This window comes from Bubalus kerabau, chromosome 7, assembly GCF_029407905.1.
Source record: "Bubalus kerabau isolate K-KA32 ecotype Philippines breed swamp buffalo chromosome 7, PCC_UOA_SB_1v2, whole genome shotgun sequence".
NCBI lineage: Eukaryota > Metazoa > Chordata > Mammalia > Artiodactyla > Bovidae > Bubalus > Bubalus kerabau.
In genome coordinates this window covers 59927273-59951257 of record NC_073630.1, presented here as the reverse complement: position 1 = coordinate 59951257, position 23985 = coordinate 59927273, and the positions used below count along the sequence as shown (strand labels likewise).

Sequence of the window (23985 nt, the reverse complement as noted above, 5' to 3'; positions counted from 1 at the left end):
GTAGATAAAATGGTCATTTGAGTTAAGTTCACCCATTCCAGTCCATTTTAGTTTGCTGATTCCTAAAATGTCAACGTTCACTCTTGCCATCTCCTGTTTGACCACTTCCAATTTGCCTTGATTCATGGACCTAACATTCCAGGTTCCTATGAAATATTGCTCTTTACAGCATAGGACCTTACTTTCATCATCAGTCACATTCACAACTGGGTGTTGTTTTTGCTTTGGCTCCATCCCTTCACTCTTTCTGGAGTTATTTCTCCACTGATCTCCAGTAGCATATTGGGCACCTACCGACCTGGAGAGTTCATCTTTCAGTGTCTTATCTTTTTGCCTTTTCATACTGTTCATGGGGTTCTCAAGGCAAGAATACTGAAGTGGTTTGCCAAGGCAAGAATAGTGAAGTGGTTTGCCATTCCCTTCTCCAGTGGACCACATTTTGTCAGGACTCTCCACCATGACCCGCCCATCTTGGGTGGCCCTACATGGCATGGCTCAATAGTTTCATTGAGTTAGACAAGGCTGTGTTCCATGTGATTAGATTGGTTAGTTAACTAACACACAGTCAACATTCAATAAATTGGTATCTATTATTAATATTTCTTCAGTGGCATAGTATTTGGGCTTGCCATATCTATAAGTGACTTTCTCTTCCCCCCATTTGCCATAGCAGTCTGCTCTTAATACCAATGATTCTAATCTTTGCATTTTTTGCTGCCCTTCTTATCATTTATTTTTTACCTTGCTTGTAAAGTCCAAGGCTCTGTTCCTTTTCTTAAAATCTGAGGACTGATAACCAATCACAGTATTTTCTTGTTTATGCTTGATAAATTAATTACCTCAATCTGGATAATAGGGAGTTACAATGAAACATATTTTTCTCACATAGTTTTTATGCTATTTGTTACAAATAGGCTAGGAATTTCTCTTCCATGCTCCAGGATCCAGACTGATAGAACTTTCTTATTTGAGACGTTGCTGATCTCAAAGGAATGTAATGGAAACACTGGATGGCTCATGTAGCTTCTGCTCAAATATGATACCCATATGTCACTGGGCACTCTAAATTATATGACCAACAGTAAAAACAATGGGGCAGGAATTCACTGGCTTTCCACAGAGAGAAGTGGCAAATATTTCAGTACAATCAATTACATTTTAGTGGTCATCTTTGTAGTTCTATTATTTTCAGCTGTCATGCCCATTTTTTCTTTATGTTCAAGGGCTGTTCTATGGCTATCACGCTGTGTTTTGTGATGCTTTGTGGAAGGGGTAATATTCATCATTTTTTATAATTTAATCTCAGAAGTACATTATTTTAAAATTGCAAACAAAACATTCTGAAAATATTATATGATTATTTTTAAATAATCTTTATTCAGAAATCTACTCTGAATATATGTAACCCATTTTTATTTGCTGGCAAACCATAGCAACACTTTATTCAAAATATTTCAAAAGCAAGAAGGCAATTATTTAGAAATCAAATAATTCAATCACATTTATTTGAAAGTAGAGTCAAAAATACATATACTTTGTAATACTTTTAATAGTTTATACTTTAAAAATTTATTTCCAGATAATTATTTCCTATAATAAGTAATAGATTGCACTCTCAAGTCTATTGCATTGACTGAAGAAACAGAAGATACAATGTAACATAAAGGCGTCTATAATGAAAGAGTTTTTATATATTTTGTTTTTATGTCAAATGAGAATTGGACATTTCAGAATATTAGAGCATAATTTAGCCACAAAATGATGTACTATTACATTAACAATATACTGATCATGAATGAGGCTACGCTACAAAATGACTTATAACAAATATTTTTAAAGTGTGATGCAAAACAATTATTTGACAATATGAAGAGTTTTCTCTGTAAAGTCTTGAACATTTCCTTAGTTTTATCTGAGATACAGAGGCCCTCTTGTGGTGGCATCTAGGCATTTGCAGTGACTGTTTAAGTTTCAACTTGTCTGGCACAGACATGGCTTTTCAAGTGGATTAAGTCCTGGGTCATTTAAAATTTTTGAGGTCTTTAGCATGTATAAGAATGGCCAAAAAGATGTATACAAATAATATAATATAGTTCATTTAAACTTTTTAGCACACCTACTAAAATGAAATATAAATCTGCTCTTTAAAATGAGAGAAAAGATCAAAAATACTAATTAACAGTGTATGATTGGGTGTGTAGTCTATCAACAGAACCAAATTTAAAGGTGTACAATACTCAGCTTTCAGGGGAGTCAGTTTATCTCTGTGATTTTGGCATGACTGTTTCTGGTAACACAGATGAGTAAAACTCAATATTTAGTTCCTCTGGGTCAAATGTTCCTCTTTCCCAATTGTCCCAATTCCCTGCCTCAATTCCTGGTGCCACCCTACCTAGTCTTGTGAACAGATGAATTGTCTCAAAAGACTATAAACTAAGATAAAAAAATCTTTTATATCTAGCACAGCACACAGCCTGCTCTGTTTTCTTTTTTCCTCCTGTGTTACTCTAGGGTCTGTGCTAACCATGAAAAATCATAATTGAGAGAGTACTTTGAGCACGAATTATATAGAATGGGCAGTGTCCTTCAGCTTCGCTGTATGTAAACATCACTTGAGATATTCACTGAGAGTATAGATTCTTCAGGTCTGTAGCCGAAATTTCTGATTTACGGGACTGAGTTGTGGTCCTGTGAAACTGAATTTTAATACCCATTCCAGATTTTTTTAGGTCCATTTCTCTACAAGACTAATTCCTAGCCTTTGCTGTAGAATCAACATAAGGACTTTAAAATTCTGATTCCTAGGACTCACTCAAGATTACTTCAATCAGGATTTCTCAGAATGGGTCCAGGCACCTCCTGCTGATTCTAACATGCAACTAATTTGAGAACTACTGGATTAGAGCACAGGAGCATGGATGTGCTAGCCCGAACAGCCTAGGACCACCAGGTACCCACTTAAAGTTCAACAAAGTTGGGTTGATTGTCTCATTGCAATGAGGGAGATTGCACACTGAAGGAACAGTGGTGTCTCACTGAGGAAAGGCAAAGACAGGGTTATTTTAGGTCATGGGTATAGGGTGGAGTTGAGTGTTTTGATAGACTCGAAGCAAAACAGCTTGTATAGAGATCAACATCAGGTCTGCACTGCAAAGGGCACCTAGAGTCCTGTTTCCTTGGAAACACTAACGTTGAGACAGAGGGGCAATGCTGTATCCAGAAACCCTTTATCAGAGGCTCTACACTCAGGTTGTCAATCGAGACCATTTTTCTGTGTCAAAGTGACTTACATCCTCCAGGCAAGAGAGGGATATTTCCTTCTTACTGATATGATTTCAAACAGCAAAGTTTCTGATAGTCTGTGATTTTGGATAACAAAGTTTTTCCGTATGTAAGAAAGCAGCAGTCACTCAAAGAGGACACTTTACAGCTGCAGTATATTTAGTGAAGAAATATTGAATCCTGGTAACTTTGCAATTGGTTTCATCTGTGTCAGTTATTCCAGCTTGATGCCAGAGCAGAGTCTGATCTAAATTTTACCTTTTCAGACAGAACATTGGCTCCAGCTCTGTTGCTTCCAGAAGGAAGATGGCACAAGAAGAGGGCCCAAGCATGACAGTGTATAGATATGATTCACGCATTAATTCAGCAGAGACTTGTTGAGTCCCTACTACGTGCTGGGACCTGTGCAGGGTACTGGAAATTCCACGATGAACAAAACTCAGTCTCTTCCCTCAAGAAACTTACAGACTCGTAGAAAAAACAGATACATAGGCAAATACAACAGGGTATAGGTGCTGTAACTAGACCTAAGTCTAGGCTGCCAAGGACAATTAACTGAGTCTTGGTGGTTCAGGGGACTGGAAAAAGTTTACCCTAGGTTATGGAAACGAGAGTGCTATGGAGGGGAAGGGGGCAAGGGAGTCAAGGGCAAAATGTTGGAAGCAGAGGAAAAAGGACTTTGAAAACAGAATCATCTAGGCTCTGATCCAGGCTCTACCAGACTGGGTATCACTGTAACCCTGAACTGCAGTTTTCTCATCTGTAAAATAAGGATACCAAAACAGAGACACATTCAGTAAGTGCCAGACAAGAGTACTGAGTAATAAAATTACATCAGTGAACAAAAGAGACAAGCTCCCTCACCCTTGAATAACATGCACTAAGGTGGAGGTTTACAAAAATAATAACTATAATTGAAGTATAAATTATTTAGTATATTGGCTAATAAATGCAGAGTGGAGAAAACTGAAAGTGCCAGTGGAGGACATGAGAGAGAATGGCGAGTGGAGGTTTAAGGATGTGAAGTCAGTCAAAACCCTGTGACATAGTCCAGGGACATACTGATGAGGTTAGGGACAAGAAGCTAGCTTGACTAAACTACAGGGGAAATCTGAGACCTGCGTCAGCCACTATTTCGACCTCACTTGACACTTCCTTTTCTTCTGAACTACTGTTTTTTTAAATTCAGGGAACCCATGTGACTTAGATGAAGTCCTCATTCTGTACACAGCAAAGATGCCCAAGACCTCATTGCTAAATGGCCTTGTTTTGCAGCCACTCTTTTCAAGGGCTCTCTATGTGTCTGAATAGCTAGTTATGGTAGTATGGCTCCAACTATTGGTGATTACTGATATCTACTGCAAATATCCCAGTATTTGGGCATCACCAGTCTGTGTTAGGTCAATATGCAATATTATCCTAATCTGTCAGTCTCTTAAGTCTAAGAGAACATTTAACTAACTGAGCTGGGACACATATCAATAATCATAACTCGTACCACCTCCTGGCCCTTTTTCTATTCCCATCCTCAAAACTGGTATCTGTTTGTACCACTGATATGAATTAGAAATATTGTTTTTCAAAATGAGAAGTAGGAATATAGAAAGTTTAGGAAAAAATAGATATATCCATTTCCCTTGTTTATTCTCCTTAGGTTAGTAGCAACATGATGTGGTAGGAGCCAAGCCAACAACCTACCTTTGGATCCTATGTCACTCAATTGTGACATTAATCAAGGCATTCAATCTTTATAATTTTATTTCCTCTCTTGTAGAATTGGGCTGTGTACCTCCTTTTAGGGCACTGGAAGAATTAAAGAAATAAATACTTGCAAAAAACTAAGCCAAAAGAGCCTGATTCATTACAGGCAATGAACAATATATTTATCTCATTCCTTGGTTCTTTTTTTTTTCCTTTAACCCATAAAGCATAACCCAGGGGACTGTCTCTTACTCTATTCTGTGCTCCTGGCATTAAACAGATTGCCTGACCCAGGGTTTGTATTCAGTAGTACATATATACTAAATAAATGGATTTAACATTTTTTCATTGAAAACTAGCTATATTTGCTAAGGTCTCTGTCATCCTGGAATCTGCCCATACCTGCTATATTATTTCCCTTCATTTTTTTTTTAAACTGGCAATGACAATAGGGTATGATCTATTCATTCGTAGAAGAAATATTGTAAAAGATTTAAGCCGATATCTCTTTTTTCCAATAGAGCAATTAAAGACAATCTAAAGGCTTACCTAGGATGTAGAATTTCATGTTATTCTCCTCAAAGTGATTAATTTATATAAATTAATATGAATTTATATAAAATTGATTAATCAATTAATAAATGTAATTAAAGCCATTAATTTATATAAATTATATAAAATTACTTTATATAAATTACTAATTTATATAAATATACTTAAATATGCTGTTTTCCTATGAAACTTCATAACCTGACAATTAGAATATAAATGGCAACTTAGCAATGTGTATTAAGAGCCTTAAAATTGTTCCTAGTAAGTAATCCCATTTCCAAAAATGTATCCTAATGAAATAATTTATATACACATGTAGAAAATGATCATGCATCATTTTTTGAAAAGAAAATCATCTGAATATCCAACAAGAGAAGAAAGGATAAATGAATTAGGGTAACCAATTATCAGATCAGATCAGATTAGTCGCTCAGTCGTGTCCGACTCTTTGCGACCCCATGAATCGCAGCACGCCAGGCCTCCCTGTCCATCACCAACTCCCGGAGTTCACCCAGACTCACGTCCATCGAGTCAGTGATGCCATCCAGCCATCTCATCCTCTGTCGTCCCCTTCTCCTCCTGCCCCCAATCCCTCCCAGCATCAGAGTCTTTTCCAATGAGTCAACTCTTCGCATGAGGTGGCCAAAGTACTGGAGTTTCAGCTTTAGCATCAGTCCTTCCAAAGAAATCCCAGGGCTGATCTCCTTCAGAATGGACTGGTTGGATCTCCTTGCAGTCCAAGGGACTCTCAAGAGTCTTCTCCAACCAATTATAGTCCTCTTAATTAAATGCTTAGAAGAAATTAATATATATGTTCACCAACAGATATCTACAGAAAGTTAATAAAAACCCTGTTCATGAGACGTAGAAACTGGAATCTACTGAAATGCCTAGTTACAGTGAAATGGATATGTAACTTATAGTAGCTTCATATAAGGGAATAGTATTTATTAATGAGAAGGAGCCAACTATTGCCACACAAACAACATGAATGAATTTCAACAAAGTAAATTTGAATTCAAAAGCCAGACATAAAAATATATATACTGTATTATTCCAATTTTTAATTTTTTAATGGATAATACTAAAATTAAGTTATGCTATGACTATAAAGTGAAATAGTTATTAAAACATTTAAAGATATTGGAAAATGCTCATAATTTAATAAAAGACAATAACATTTAAAACTATATATAATATATGATCCCTATTCTGCAAAAAAAAAAAAAAGAAAAGTTGCTGTGAGAAATATCAGTCAGGATCTCAATAGGAAACATATGACACACTCAAATTAGGATAATTAGAGGAGGCTTTGTTTTAAAAGCCTGGGCAGGGTGTGGGGGACCACAAGGGACAGTGATGCAATAGAGTTGTTACTACCCCAGACCTGATGAGACATGAGCAGGAGAGGCTGCCAGTGCCAGGAGAGAGCTGTTCATAGAGGAGAGGGTCAGTGGCCCTTGGGTGAAGATGCAGCCTGGTTGCAGTAAATTCAAGGGAGGAAGAAAGGGAACATCTAACTCATTCTCCTCCATCCTCCCAACTTCCCACTGGGGCTCCCCGTTAACCTTGAAGCCAAAGGTTATGTCATGGCTGTGGTCCTTACCAGTCAGCCCACCAGGTAGAGCACAGGCTGCACAGGGGAGGGTGTGGGCATGGCACACATGCCCTCTGATTGCCGAAGGGAGAGAAGGGGTTACAGAGAAGACGCACTTTGTTCTTTATGTACCTGTCTATTATTATACTGTTGCAATAATATACAAGTTTTTTAGTTCTAGGGGAAAATGTGTGTCAGAGTGTGTGAAGGGATGTGAGCCTGTGAGGTTATGAATGTAAAGGAATTTATGTGTGTGTGAGAGAGACAGTGCAGGTGGGTATGGGTGAGTGTGGATGTGAAGGTATACAGGTAATGTGAGATGGTGTGTTTGTGGGTGTATCTGTGGGGTATGCACGTTAATGAGCGTGTGTATGTATGAGTTGTGGGAGGGAGGTGTGGATGCATTTGTGAAAGCATGTGTGTGAGAGTGCACAAGTGGATCCGAGGTGGTATGTGTGTAAGGTTGTCTATGGTGGGGAGTTGTATGTGAAAAAGTGTGTTAGTGTGGGAGGCTGTTTGTGTGTGAGAGTGTGTGAATGCATGTGAGAATGCACAGGTGGATGAGAGTCTCTGTTCCTGTAAGGGGCAGACATGTTTGTGACAGGTGTGTGGGAGGGGACATGTGCATTTATATGAGTGAGTATCCTTGTTGCGGTGTGAGGACAGAGAGAGGGTGTGTGAGACATGTATGAGTGAGAAGGAGGCGGGTAAGACTCTATGTGTGAAGAGATTTGTGTGTATTAGTGTGTGTGTGTGCATATGCATGCACATAGGTGTATTTATATATTGATACATCTGTATACATAGAAGTAAAAACGTTTCCTTCAAGGAAAATAGAAAACTGGAACAAAATATTTTCATAATAGTAATCTCTAGTGGTGGAATAAGAGGCAAATCTAATTTTCTTGACTCTTCTATTATTTTGTAGTCAAAAAAAACAATGAACATTTCAGTCTGTTTCCTTCATTCCCAGAGCACATGGGAAATATTATACTTTTCTGGAAACAGGTAAAAATAATAAAAATTCTTGACTGTTATAAGGTTTCTTGATAGCAATGTGTTTGAAAATTGGACTTCTCTCTTTCTTAACATATAACCATATAGATATCTTAAGTCTCTGGTTAATTTATAGAACGAGATCCTGTATTTAAATATGAGAAGCATATAAATGTGTAATTTTTCATATAACTTCATTAATTTTCAGCTGTTCCCATAATTGAAACCAATAGTTATTGGTATTTGCAATCCAGGGCCCTATGGTCTTCCATCAGTGGACTGGCATTATGAATCTAATGAACTATCATGTCACACTGTTTTAGGAGCTAAAGTGCTTTAGGGTTACCAAAGCCTCAAAGTGTAAACACAGATGTTAACAGGGATTATCAATGATAGAGCAGCTTAGGTAATTATTACTATTTTTTCTTTTAGTTTTTTCCTTTTTAAGGCAGTTGAAAAAAAAAACAGTGATCCTATAGGGCTTATGTAAGAAGGTTTCTGTCAAACTGGTTTAGTAGCAGGTTGTTTTCCTAAGTCTGGGCAAAAGACACCACTATTCCATCATCTCTCTGCTGCCTCACTTCACTAACAATAAAATATGAGGCTTTCCAGATTCTAGGCTGTATCTTACTAAAAATTTGTGGCACTCAATGGCTGGAGTGTTAGTCTATTTTTAATTTATTTCAACCTTGGCTGTTTTTTTAAAGTGATTTTCTATCATCAACATCAGGCCTCTGCAGCCTAATTTATTTTACATTGTTACCTGTGGGCTCCACAGTATACCTAGAATGTGAATTAGCTACTTGGAGTTCTGAGTGACTAGTTTACTTTTACATAGATAGTAATAAAAAGGAATATATTATATCATATATATATGATATACAGAATTTATTTCCTTTACACTTAACATGCTACCTCAGCTATTAAAATATACACAGGGCAATCTCTATTACAAATGCTATTAAGTTTGGCTTAAGACAATCTTACTTCCAGAACATACATTACTGAACCCTGAGCAAGGACTCAAACCCGCAGATGCTTTTTATGGTCTGATTAGTGCTTCTCTGCTTGTCTCAATATTGCATCTATCAAACAGTTCACTTCAAACAACATTACTGGGAAACTGCTAGTAAAATCTTAACAGAAACCATCTTCAAACCATCTACGACCCTTTTTCTAGGGCTAAAGCAAGAGCAGTGGGGCTTAATTCGGCCACCTCAGACCACTGCTGTGGTTCAGTGAACACTTTATTTTCCCACTTGAATTTGAGCTCTTCTGCAAGATCATTCCTGCCGATCTTGCGGAGATGGCGAGCCAGGAGGCGAAGTTTGTCGGTGGAATTTGGGAGTGATCTTTTCCAAAAACAAAGAAGTTCATGGGTCTGTTCTGTGAGATCATCAGGGTTCTTCAGTTTGATGAGCTGAATGGTGCTGCGGCGAAGAGGGAGTGAAGAGGAGAGACACAGGGCATTCTCCTCTGAGAGCTCGTCCGCCAGCCAGTAGAGCAAATTGTCCCACAGGGCTTCTGCCAGGCAAACGGGGGACACTCAGAGTTAGAACCCTTTCCTGGGGGGTGTGCTCATCCAACCCTCCACCTGTTCACAGGAAACCTACTCAGTCTCTGGTTTGGCCTCTCGGCAGCAGAAAGATATCGGCCCACCCAGAACAGCTGAAAGCCTTTGGGATCGTCTTCTGAGGGAACCACCTATTGCAGAGGTTAGAAATGCTTCTCCAATGTTAACTTCCATGAGATCAAGGAGGGCTTGTTAATATGGTGCTCATGTCCCCACCCTGGATAGTCTAAATCAGACTAGGATATGGGCAAAACTTAGCATTTTTAACAAGCACCCAGATGACGCTGATGCTGAGGTCCCCAAACACATTTGGATAGTACTGTGTTAAAATACATTTTTAGGTTCAAAAAATACTTCTCTTAATTAGTGCTAACCTAATACATAAACTATAGCAGCAGTTAGGTAATCCTCACACCCCAGTCCCCCAACTACAGACACACACACACACACACACACACACACACAAACTCACCAAGATCCACTCTCCAAAGATGAGTTCTATAGAAGGTCCATTGCATGTCCTTCCCTTGGCTTCTGGACTATTTAGAACCATAAACATCTCTGAATATGTCCTATATGTTCAGCTTACCCTTTCCCTTACCCTGTGACTCCTGCTACCACTTAAATGTATGATTCTAATTTTCTATCGTTGTTGTTACTTATTTTATTGCATAGCCCTCACTCTCAGAAAACCCCTCGGACCCCACCATCTCTCTCCTTCCTCATGTAAGTTCTAACCTGCATCACAGCCACTTTCTCCCACTCATGCAAAAGTCTGCACCAGTTTCCCTGGTTTGGTGTCAGAAAAGAGCTCTCTGTCTGCCACCTTTTACTTTATTCTATCTACCTCCTCACATAGATTGCACCTGCTTTTACACTATAAATCATACCACTTTTCTGTGAAAGCTACTCAGGAAATGGAGCCAACACATCCGTCCTCTCCACTGTCACTTTCATACCAACATTCCACTTCCTTCCTGCAATATATTCATTTTAATGCCCATGCCACATGGATAAGCCTTCTTCTCCCTGACTGCATCATCTGTCTCTTGCCGTTGGCAGGCCCCGTCATCAGCAATCCTGTTGATAACTATTTGCACCTCTGACCTCCTCATTTCTAAATCTTGTCAACATCACTGACCTGTGTGATGACTTCATATTAGAAACTGACTTTCATGGCCAATCCTTACATTTCATCACCAGTCAGAATTATTCTGTGTACTTGGCTTCACCTGCTCAGTATTATTGCTAACCACTGCCCCCTAAACCTACACAGCTTTTATTCCTTTGCTCCTACTTAATATGCTTCTTGCCCCATTGCTAATACAGCAAGTCCTTTGATGCTCACACCATTCCATCTCCTCTGAACACATACTACCGTAACAATCAGCTCTATATGTCAACAATGGGCTTGCATCCTCCTTAAAATCTGCTGTCCTCTTTAGCTTTCAATGTTCTCAATTTGTCAGCCATCAGTTCTGTCTTACTTACATGGCAATCAACTACTGGGATATCCCAGGTTATAAAAGAAACAGAATGTGATCCTCAAGTTCTATGTTTTGCACACATTTTAAGTCTTTAGCAGCTTACAAATTCATTAAAAAGTCTGTTTCCTGAGTTCAATTTAAAATTTTCCACAGCAGTGTCAATCAAGTCTCAATCTCACTCTTACTGTGTTTCACTTAGCCAGCAGCTCTTCCTCCTAACTTTCCACAAAGCCATTTGACCTGAGTTCTCATAATCTCACTTTCATTTCAAAGTCACTTTCTTATAGAATCTCACTCCACCATGCTTGATGGGTGCCATCCCCACAGTGTTTTTCATTAAATAATTTCCCTTCACACCATTCCCTTAACCACTCTTCCATCAGATTCTTTCCAGGCTTCCCACAAGTACTCTCAGGCTTGCCTTTCCCTTGTTTCTCCTACTGTTTCTAGCTCCCAGGCTTGCTCTCTGCCTCCTTTTCCATAAAACCTTTTCGTGCCTAACGTAAATTTGATGCCTTAAATCCATCAATATTAATGCTTTCCTAGGCCCTTGCTTTGGGGTTATATAACCTCTTTTGAAAAAATTAATTTTATTTAAGTATAGTTGATTTACAATGATGTGTTAATTTCTACTGTGCAGCAAAGTAACTCAGATATATACACATTATTTTTCATATTCTTTTCCATATAGTTTATCACAGGATATTGATATCCTCTTTTAAAACTCTATTTAAGCTTTTATTTCCAATCTTTCTAGAGCCCTCCTAGATAATACTTATAGCAACTGATTCTTAGTCTGCATCTTCTCCTGCTTCCTCATAGCATTTTACTCCTTCCCTTGGGTTCCATGGCCTGCCCTGGTGTTCCTCTTTTCTCTCTCTTCCTTCTGTGCTGACTTTCCTCCTCCTAATTGTGCTGAATTACTGCTTCCTAGCTCAGGCCCCTTCTATTTCTGCCCCTCCCCTCGAAATTCACAAACTGCCGTAACCATCTCCTCTATGTGAAATATCCCAGATCTAGCGTATCTTCTTCTTCAACTCTGTTTTCCTAAATCCTGGTACAGGCACACCTTCTTTTCTTGTGCTTTGCTTTATTGCCCTTCATGGATACTGCACTGTTTGTTGTTGTTGTTGTTTGAAAACTGAAGATTTGTGGCAACTCTGGGTCAAGCAAATCTGTGAGTGCCATTTTTCCAACATCTTTGCTCACTTTGTGTCTCTGTGTCACATTTTGGTCATTTCCACAGTATTTCAAATTTTTTCATTATTTTATTTGGTATGGTGATCTGTGATCTGTGATCATTGATGTTACTGTTGTAAAAAGATTATGACTCGCAGAAGGTTCAGAAAATGGTCAGCATTTTTTTTTTAGCAGTGAAGTATTTTTAATGTTTCTAGACATAACTCTATTGCACAATTAGACTACAGTATAATGTAAATGTAACTTTTATATGTACTGCTGCTAAGTCACTTCAGTCGTGTCTGACTCTGTGTGACCCCATAGATGGCAGCCCACCAGGCTCCCCTGTCCCTGGGATTCTCCAGGCAAGAACACTGGAGTGGGTTGCCATTTCCTTCTCCAATGCATGAAAGTGAAAAGTGAAAGTGAATTTGCTCAGTTGTGTCTGACTCTTAGCAACCCCATGGACTGTAGCCCACCAGGCTCCTCCGTTCATGGGCTTTCCCAGGCAAGAGTGCTGGAGTGGGGTGCCATTGCCTTCTCTGTTATATGTACTAGGACACCCAAAAATTCAGTGACTTTATCATGATATTTGCTTTATTGTGATGGTTTGAAACCAAACCCACATTCATCTGCAATATTCATCTCCTGGTTATCTTTACCAGTTTATAGTACAGCCAATTTAAATTCCACATTACTAAAATTGAAATAAACTTTAGTTTTTCCCTCACTCCACCTGATCCTTTACTCTATTCACTATCTTAGTAAATGGGACCACTCCAAGGAAATGGCAACCCACTACAGTATTCTTGCCTGGAAAATCCCATGGACGGAAGAGCCTGGTAGGCTAGAGTCCACGGGGTCGCAAAGAGTCGGACACGACTGAGTGACTTCACTTCACTTTACAGCTTAGTATTACTAACACACATAAGATTATCCCAGTTTCTCAAAGCTTATTATATCTTATCACCTATACTCAAGTTCTATTGGCTCTAACTGTAATCATACCTCAGATGTTTCCCCCACTTTATAGTCTTATGGATTCAATCATGTCTTACCTCTTTTTTCTGGAAAATTATAAGAACCAGGGTTATAACTCATACCCCTGCTATCAGTGTAGGCTGACTTTAGTCTCCTACACAACTAACAAAGAGAAGTTTTCAAAGTCTAATCTGATCTTGTTTATTCCTTGTTAATACATCTCTTGTGGCTTCCTTCATTGTCTAAACTTCTCAACTTAGCATTTAAAGCTGTTTATAATTGTATCCTGCTCTAACCTCATCTACCATCATCCTGCAGCAGCTCAGATAGCATTGGCCATGCAAGACCACATTGTATAACAGTTTAGGACTCCCTGGTACACTTAAGAAAGATCACTATACCCTTGTCCTCTCTGGTGGTTGTTACCAGTGGGAGTGGGAGAGCTTTTATTTGAACACCAAGTTCTTCAAAGTTAACATTATCACCCTGCTGGGTTTTCATCTACTACTATTGTTGTTTTAGTCGGGATTTTTTGTTTGGTTTTGGGGGTTTGGGCTTTGGTGTTTTCTTTTTGCTCTATATCCTGCTCTCACTGAAAATATCAATTTTATTGCCTCTGAAAGGGTGTATAATGCTAAGGTTTATGCCCATCCTACTTACTTATAATTTAATTCAGCAGAGCTTGTGAAGTTTTTATACACCTCCACAAAGAAAACCCCTAAATGAAATGTTATGCCATCAGTTGGGAGACTGACACAATAGTCAAGACACATTCACTGATACCTTTTGAAGACCTATAAATTGTCACAATAGTAATTGTTAGCATCACAAAATGAATTGTTTCAGAGACTAAAATAGAATAAAAGTGTCAAATTCTGAAATATGTGTCATTGTTATGTAGCTGGATTAGACATAACCGCAGTCAAATTTTATATTTCTCTTGTGGTTTCATACCTCTATATATACCTCTATTTAAAATCTATTTTAAGATTCAAAACCTAATAGTCAACATTTAAGAACAAACCATAGTAGTTTGTTTACCAAATACAGCAATTACTAGTTCCCTTAGTTAAACAGTACTTAGAAGAATTCATATTTCTTATAGACTTTAATAAAAGTGTAACTACATCTCCATGTAAGAATTTTGTTCCTATGTGCATGACTTATAAAGGAAAACTTATTTATTTGGCTGATAAATGATTATTTAGCAAATTATTGTTGATAGCAAATTTCTCTGTTTGTCCTAAGATTCACATAAAATATAAAATATAAGAAGAAAAGAGCACCATCATAATGAGGACACAGCAAATATTTCTTACCAAGTGGATCTGTAGAAATTCTTTTGGTACTCTGTGGACGGTTGATTAATTTTTCATGCTTTGGGGAGAAAGGGACACAGAATAAGCAGAAGAAATCATTAATTTGTGAACAAGCTACACATAAAAGTCCTTCTGAACTTCACCCCTGTTTGGGAAAAGTCCTGAATTGCATGCCTTGCAAAATCACATTGTGTATTTCTGTCTGCATGCTCAGCAGTTGCTTTCCCAAGATAAGGCAAAGATTAACACAAATCTTTCAGAAAATTTAAATTTGGAATACGCATATAAATATTATCATAGCAGTTTAATTAACTTTGAATAAACACTTTCTAACCTAAAATTTAAAATTGTTAATACAGCTAACAAAGATCAAGCTACCTCTATGATACAAACGTAATATTTAGTAAAAGCCCCTGTGGAGTAGGCACCTTGCTCAACACTCAGCATCAGGCCTGGTACCTGGTGGGTATTCAAACATTAGTTTTTGTGAATAAATGAGTGAATCAGTGTGCAGACATAATGCTAAAAACAACCAAGTCTTTAAGCCAATATTATTCTGAATCAACATTTTGTCAAGAAGAAATCAAATATATAATCATTAACTTTTCTACACTGTCCACAGAATGGTTTGTTTTCAGTTAATATAGAATCTGGAAAAATAGCACAGGAGAGTAAGTTAAAATATATGTTTGAAAACCTGTTCAGTGCTCTGGACAGTTTATTTCCATCCTCAGCCTCAGCTCTGAAATATGATTTAATAAAATGCACACACACACACACACACAAACACAACTCAGAAAACTGTACACAGATATTCATAGCAACTTTATTTGTAATAGCTAAAAACTGGAAATGATTAAAATTTTTTACAACAGGTGAATGGCTAAAAAAACTATTGAACGTCCACAAGGTGGGATACAATTAAACAATAAAGAGGATAAGTCATTGATAAATGCAACACCTTGCATGAACTTCAGAGTATTGTGCTGAGTGAAAAAAATTCAGTCTCGAAAGGTCATATATTCTGATTCCATTTATACCACATTGTTGAACTTAAAGAATTACAAAGATATAGAACAGATGGGTGATTTCCAGGGGTTAGGATGGTGGTAGAAGATTATAAAAAGATAGCACAAGGTAGGTCTTTGTAATGCTAGAACAGTTGTATATCTTGAATGCAGTGGTTACACAAATCTACACATCTGATAAAACAGTAACAGTACTATATACACGTGTTTAATTGATGTCAACTTCCTGGCTTTGATATTTTGCTATAGTTATGTAAGGTGTAACCACTGAGGAAAACTGGGTGAGAATATCTAGCACCTCTCTGTACTATATTTAGCAACTTCCTGTAAATCTATAATTATTTCAAAATAAAACTGATTTTTTAAAAAGTCTTCTCATAGCAATAATCCAAGAATGATGTAGAACTCTATATTAATGCATTGTAAACTGCTTAATTAAAAGCACTAATTTATTAAATCAGAATATAATATTTTGTAGGTATTCTTGTCATATATACTACATAGACATGTATATAAAACATCCATTAAGGCATACAAGCAAGATGGCGGCATAGAAAGCTCCTGATCTAAAAATAGATTAAAGATCTGAATGTAAGATCTGAAATCATAAAAATCCTAGACAAAAACATAGGCAGTAATGTTGTGGATCTCACTTCAAAGGCAAGGGAAAAGTAAAAATAAGCAAATTGGACTACATAAATTAAAAAAAAAATAACTTCTGAAGAGTTAAGGCAAACTGTTATCAAAATTAAATAGCAACCTACTGAATGGGAGAAGATATTATTTATCTATGGGGTTAATATCTAAAATACATTTTAAAAACTCACATAACTCAATAACAAATAATTTAAAAATGGACAGGGAATCTGAACAGACACTTCGCAAAGAAGACATAGAGATGGCTAACAGGCATGGAAAGATGTTCAACACTACTAATTATTAGGGAAATGTGAATCAAAATTACAATGAAATATTACTTGCAGAATGGCTATTATTGAAAAGAGAAAAAATAACAAATGTTAGAGAGGACAGGAGAAAAGAAAACACTCATTGTTGTGGGACTGTAAATTGGTGCAGCCACTATGGAAAACAGTATGGATGTTCTTCAAAAATTAAGAATAGAACTAACCATATTTCCACTTCTTGGTATTTATCTGAATAATATAAAAACACTAAGTTGAAAAGATAGATGCACCCTCCAGTTCATTTCAGTTCAGTCGCTCAGTCGTGTCCGACTCTTTGTGACCCCATGAATCGCAGCACGCCAGGCCTCCCTGTCCATCACCAACTCCCGGAGTTCACTCAAATTCACGTCCATTGAGTCAGTGATGCCATCCAGCCATCTCATCCTCTATCGTCCCCTTCTCCTCCTGCCCCCATTCCCTCCCAGCATCAGAGTCTTTTCCAATGAGTCAACTCTTATGTTTATTGCAATATGTTACAGTTGTCAGATATGGAAAAAACCTGTGTCCATCCATAGGTGAATGGATAAAGAAGATACATTATATACACATATATATATATATATATGTATATATATATACCCAAGGCTTCCCAGGTGGCTCTAGTAGTAAATAACCTACCTGCCAGTGCAGGAGAGATAAGAAACAACAGTTTCGATCTCTGGGTCAGGAATATCCCCTGGAGAAGGGCACGACAACCCACTCCAGTGTTCTTGCCTGGAGAATCCCCATGGACAGAAGAGGCTGGTGGGCTATAGTCCATGGGGTTGCAAAAAGCTGGACATGACTGAGTGACTTAGCATGCACAAATATATACAGTGAAATACTGTGCTGTGTGCTTAGACACTTAGTTGTGTCTAACTCTTGGAGACCCCTTGGACTGCAGCCCACCGGGCTCCTCTGTGGGGATTCTCCAGGCAAGAATACTGGAGTGGATTCCCATGCCCTCCTCCAGGGGATCCTTCCAACCCAAGGATCAAACCCAGGTCTCCCACATTGCATGCAGATTCTTTACCATCCAAGCCACCAGGGAAACCCAAGAATAGAGTGAAATACTACTCAGCCATAAAAAAGAATGAAATTCTCCTGCTTGTGACAACTTGGATGAATTTCAAAGGTATTATGCTAAGTGAAATACATCAGAAGGAGAAAGACAAATACCATATGATTTCATTTATATGTCCAATCTCAAAAGAAAAAAACCAAAGGAATAAATAAAATAAACCCAAAGCAAACTCAGATACAGGTATCAGAATTGTGGTTTCTAAAGGAGAAGGGGGCTGGAGGGGTTAGTGAAATGGGTGATGGAGGTGAACTGTACAAAGACAAATGGTAACTAGACTTGTAGTGGTGATCACTGTGTAATGTATACACATATTGAATTCTAATGCTGTACACCTGAAATTTAAAAAAAAACCTTACAGTAAGAACTTTTAATGGGAAGAGATTAAGAATCAACATAAGAAAAATATAAATCCAAGAGTATTGATACTGTAGTATTTCAAAAGAAGTGCACAGATTTTTGAGGCATTAACTTTACACTTAATCCTCTCCAAAAAAATTGAGAAATGCCAGTTTAAATCATGTGGCAGATTCTGTCGTTCCCACCAATGGACATATGACCTAGACTGAGTCTAGGACAAGAGGTACACATTGGATTTTTTCTTTATTGTGTGTAAACAATCTACCACTCACCCCTCCAGTCATTCTTTCTTCACAGATGGCTCGTAGCACCTTGATGCACTGAGAGTGATTCTGATGGTCAAGTATATGTATTTTTTGACATATGTGAAAATTCAAGCCATGTTCTTTATCTGGAACCCAACTGCAGAAGCAGTGAATTGTGGATGCATGGGAAATCTTGGGTCTTTTATACTTCCAGTCACTATGCTGGTCTCCCATATATTCTCATCATTCAGGGATTTTCAAACACCCTTCTTATTCCTTCCCTCCCCCTTTCTTTCTTTTTTCTTTTCATTCCATTTTTTTTTTCCTGTGCACTATTTTTGCCTTGCATACCACCTTTAAAATCTCACTGGTGCTCAGGGTCAGCTCCAAGCCAAGCAGGGAAGCCAATGCTTGTCCTACAGTGTCCACTCCCACAGATTCTGTGTCTACACAGGGTTATCTGGACGCCTTCATTGGCAGGATTGACTCTGATTTTTCCCTACTTATCTCTCTTCTCTTCTTCGCATCAACAAATGCTATTCTGTTGCATCCCCTAAGGGTCAACTATTTGCTAGAGGAAGTTTGTTATTCCTCTCAGGTAACTTGCTCTTACATTAATACTGTAGACTTTATTTTGCCAAATAAAATTTCTAAAATGCCACTTTCAACATGTTACTTCTCAGGAAGGCTGTCTAGCAAATCTAAACCTGACTCTCAAGTTTTCAGTTTTACACACATACCTTGTAGAAGGGTGCAGTAGGGTTTATGCGGCAGTTTTTTCTTCACTATATGCCATCAGTATACAAGTATAAATAATTCAAATATATACAACTATGTCTTGTTACCACACAGCTGTCATTGACTTGGAAGTGTTTTTAAAAGATTGGAACTAAAAACAGTCACTTACACCTGGAAGGGGTATTGTGTCTTGAGTCTTACAGGCCACTTCTTTTAAGTCTATTGTTTCCATGTTCCTTAAGTACAGCCCTGTTACTGAATTTTTAAAACTTAGGAAACATTTTTAGTTGAGTTTATACCAACTTAGTCTTTTGTGTGCAACAACAAAAATATTAACTTGAGCACATCCTTTATTTTATCCAACATTATTTTTAGTGATGCTCCTAAAAGTTTACCATCATTGTATCTTTTCACCACTCCAGAAACCAGCCATGATCAGTCTGGGCTCTGCGTATTAGACTATCATCTCTTTGAGGGCCAATAAAGTACCTTGTTCCTATATTAATTCTTCACCATGCTTTACATGGTATTGACACGTACACATAGGGTAGTAAGAACTATTTAACTTATGTGATACTTTCTCTTGACTTGAATGATCTCTTCCTTCATATACTACCATGTTTTCAAGACCACTGATCATTTCCACCTCTTTTATCAACTACTCTGGTTCCTGGTTTCTTATTTGAGAATTTATGTACCATCACTCAATTTATCTCTTAGTGTCTTATGCTGTCATCAATGCCACTCATACCATTACTTGTATATGTTTGTTTTCCCTCCCCAGTTAGACTTCCGGTAATTTTTGTATCCTTTTATTTTCAATAAAATAATTACTTTTATTACCATAATAATATTTCCCCTCATGGTAAAGTTTTGACCTCAAATAATTGTCAGGTCGGCTACTCAAATAAACTTATTGTTGGGTGATTTATGGAACATTGAAGATACCTGTTTCCTGTCCAGGTTAGGGCCCATTGCAGATAGTCTTCACTTTCCTTCCCTAGCCTCTCAAGGGCCTTTGCAAATACCTCTCTTATTTTACGTCCAGAATCCCCTGAAATGCATCCAGGTATAATATCAACTTGAACAGAATACCAAGAGCTCATCTCCTATTGAGATCTTGACAAGGACTTTTCCATCTTTTGACATGGAAACCTCCATGTCAAAAAAGCTGAGTTAGGCTATCAAAACAAAATGACCAGACTGATTACATCAGATAGTGTGCCACACAAAATTTAAATTTTCAACAAAATACATATCTCCTTCTTAGGTCTTACACAGAAATTAAAGTCCCAAAACACAGACAATACCATCCTCTACCCCTTCTTCTGATTCATCAGTCTTAGCCAAGTCAACCATATTCACACTCCCTGTAAGAGTCTGGTCCCCTGTGCAGCTCCTTTAGCATTGCTGCATGAAATCATGTTTCAGAAATAGCACCGCTCCTTTGGCAGACACCTCCAGAACTACAGAACTCCAGCTCTGCGTCTCATGAGCCACACAGCACAGCACAGACTCAATATTCCTGGGAGCTATCTGGTCACACAAGAAAGAGCAAAGCACCTCGAAATTTAGAAATAACTGAAAGCCCAGAAACAAATGTAGCTACTGCGAGATTCCTTACAGGAAGCTTGCAGCTTCTCTTACTCCTGCAAGAGCCTTTATCACCAATGCTTATATGTGAGGGCATTTTTCCAAACAAAAGGTACTTCCTCAAACAAAATTATTTAACAGTTATTTAGAACTCATATTGAGGTCATTAACCACAGACCATAGCAGGACATTAGTGTAAGTGAGGACAGTGTATAGACAGAAAATGAGGAAACAAAAGATTCTATGATTTCAGCTTCTTTAGGGTCTCAGCCAATCTCCACTGCTTGCCCAGAATCCACTAGACATAAATGGCTGACCTTCCTTCACAACAATTGCTTTTCTTTACCTGACTGACTAGGTCAGCCAACATCTGTCTCTGTCATCTTTGCAATCTCCTTTGCCTTCTCCTCCTTCTTGCACCTTTTGGTCGCTCTGCCCTTGACTCCATCAATTGGATTCTGAACATAATTCAGAGTGCTTTTCCCAAGGCTTTCCACCTGTGTTTTTACTGGAAGAATTTATCGTCTATCTCCTACAATCTGATCCTATTATGTCCATATGCTCTCCTGTGCACGCCAGTGCGAGACACAATAGCCTCCTGCACCTCACTGATGACTGGAAACAGAAACTGCTCAGAATGTTCCGCAGGCTGCAGCACTTCCACTTTCTCTGGTTCCTCTAGTTCCATGATGCCCAAGAGCTGTATTTCCCCTGCTTCTTCAGAACCACAGAATGGATGTAAGCACAGAAGCCGTGAAACATAGAGACCCAGAGGCCAACCAGAGCTCTCAGTGTCATGATCTCTTTCCCTATAGGACCATGCCTCTGTTGAAATAAATCTGTAGGCCCAAGAAGAATCCACACTCCTTCCCAGGATGCCACATCAGCAAAGCAAAACTTAGAAAACATTCATGTCCTCATAAATGTTCTGCTTGACCAGACATGCAGTGTATCCAGTCGGCCAGTCCATAAAGGCCAAGCCCAGTCCAGCCTTCTCACGCCCATCAGGGGTGACTTTGTGGTCCCAGCCAATTGGATATTTTCTATTTGTCTCATCCTTGCTCTTTTTCTTTATCTTATAAAGGTTTCTTACCTTTTGCCCCATTTTGTAGTTCTTTGAAAGGAGACCATCCACTTCGTGAAGTCTTAAACAAAGTTTACTTGTATCACTTAAGCTGTCTTCTTTAACCATTGTTAAATGTCTTTACAGTTGTACATTGGTAGATCCTATTGTATCATTTTCTGTGTTTTCTTTTATATCAGTGCTTCTATTTACCACAGGGTTACTACACCATACCCTCAAGCCTCAATTCTTCATAGCTCTGGGGATTCTCTGTGGACAATTATGAAAATTGTTATCACCACAAATTTAAAGTCTGTTGTTTCAGCTGGGGACTGGGACTGCTCAGCAATATTTTTATATGTCCCTGAAGACCTCCTCCACCATTGCTTACAGAAACTATTGCACACATTTACCACTCTTTGCAAGACTTCTACCTCACCTTTGCCTAACACTCTCATCAAGGGGCTTTATCTTCTACTCACTGAGAAAATAAGGCAGTGTTCTCAAATCATAGCATTCATGAAAATGAATCTTGAGAAAAAGGCAAAAATTAAGTTCATACTTTGAATTGGTCTCAGATAAGGCCAAGTTTGTAACATAGATGGTTCTTATTCCAAAGTATGGTGGCTCCAGTTAGAAAAGCACCATTGAGTTGGACTTAACATCAGTTATCAACTAGCATTCCAAATGCATCCCAGCAATGCATGGAAGAATGAAACACATATCTTTATCCAAGAAATGATGGAGATTTCTAATATCATGTCAGGACCAAAGTGAGATTCTGATTGCTTCTTACACAACTGATGCTATAGAGGTACAGTAATAAAATTAATTTCTCACTCAAAAATTGCTTCATAGGAGTTGCACAGATGACTTAACTCTGGTGCATACATAGAAACTCCAACTCTGGCAAAGTCCCATTCAGGTATTTCTGGCAGTCTTATGGGCTTTACTCTCTTGGTATCTACACGTTCCACCAGGTTCAGCACAGTGATCAGCCAGGCGACACAACCATCAAAGCTCTTTTTGTGGGCACAGCAGTTCCCCTTGCTGTGTATATCCCAGGTAGTGCCATGAGTGTTCTACCCACACCACGCTTTTGCTCCCAAGGTTTCACGTAAGCACAGTTATTCCATATCAGTGGTTACCATGGGTTTGTTCTGTTGCAGCCTCACTACCATTCTGCTGGATCCTTCAGCAGTGATACCATTCTAACCTGCTCCACATGAAGCCCATCATCTCTCCTACTTTTCTCCTGAGCAAAGCAGTTCTCTATCAGTGACCACTCTGAGCTCTCCTGGTGTGTAAATTGTGTGGTAAAATGTGATAGAATGAAGTAAGCATCTCCCTACCCCTTGGGTTACATGACATTACAGTAATATGAACTTTGCTCTGTTGTGTCACAGGACTCAATTAAATATGTCTTCTGTTTTTAAATTAAAATCATTCCCCTTAGGACAAGGGGCTGAACAGAGAATCAGATTTCATTAATAATTATAGTACTCTGTTCTCAACATCTGATGGCCTGTATGCTTTAAATATATTTTAATATGTGACACATTTAACATAGAATATTTGGTATATATTTAGATGTCTTTAATAAAAAATTATTTATATTCTAATATATATAAATATGTGTGTAGGGGGGCAAACACACTCTGAGTCCCCTGCAAATAGAACTCTGTCAGGTCATATCTCATATTCAGTTATTTCAGACTCAGCAGTGAATACAGTTTAATTTCTTACTCCAGGAATCACTTCAGCTTCTATGCAAATACTCCTATGAGTTGGATGAATCTCAGCACTTATTTATCAGGCTTGTCTGAAACTGTCAAAACTGAGCCTGCTTCAGAGTTATTTACAAAGTGTGTTCTTCTGGGTTATTGCATCTGTCTTTCCCCAAAATGCTGTGAGGAAGATGAGGAGTTCTTACTCTTTTCCTCTTGGATGAAAGAGACTATCAAGGCTTAAAAGTAGTGAGGCCTTGTGGCTGAAACTTCAGAGTGAGGGAACCGTGGGCTCAATACCACTCTAATGAACTCCAAAACATATGCTTTCCTTAATACAAGGCTGCTTGAGCATGAGGGCTCTTGGGTAAGACTGAGTCTAAACTTCATTCTATCAGTTGTTGACCCCTGAGTCAATTCATGACTTGCTTCCCTAAACTTTAAAATTTCTGTCATCATCTTGTCTCCTTCCTAGATGTGTAGTGAACTTTATATGAAATACAATGTGTAACATACTTTAGATGAAATAAAATGGAATA

At 38.2% G+C, this 23985-nt stretch overlaps 2 protein-coding genes across 2 annotated transcripts in view; one reads left to right on the top strand and one right to left on the bottom strand.

Moving 5' to 3' along the window:
- The window catches only part of ARAP2 (ArfGAP with RhoGAP domain, ankyrin repeat and PH domain 2), a 573065-nt gene that overhangs the window by 250168 nt on the left and 298912 nt on the right, over window positions 1-23985 (top strand). The gene's annotated exons all lie outside the window — the stretch shown is intronic.
- DTHD1 (death domain containing 1) overlaps window positions 8387-23985 on the bottom strand; it is a 79476-nt gene continuing 63877 nt past the window's right edge. The window contains exons 9-10 of the mRNA XM_055588243.1: window positions 14668-14725; window positions 8387-9652 (exon numbers count right to left, since the gene is read on the bottom strand). Of these exons, the coding sequence (XP_055444218.1) occupies window positions 9291-9652; window positions 14668-14725 (420 nt within the window). The 3' untranslated portion in view covers window positions 8387-9290. The remainder of the gene's footprint in view (window positions 9653-14667; window positions 14726-23985) is intronic.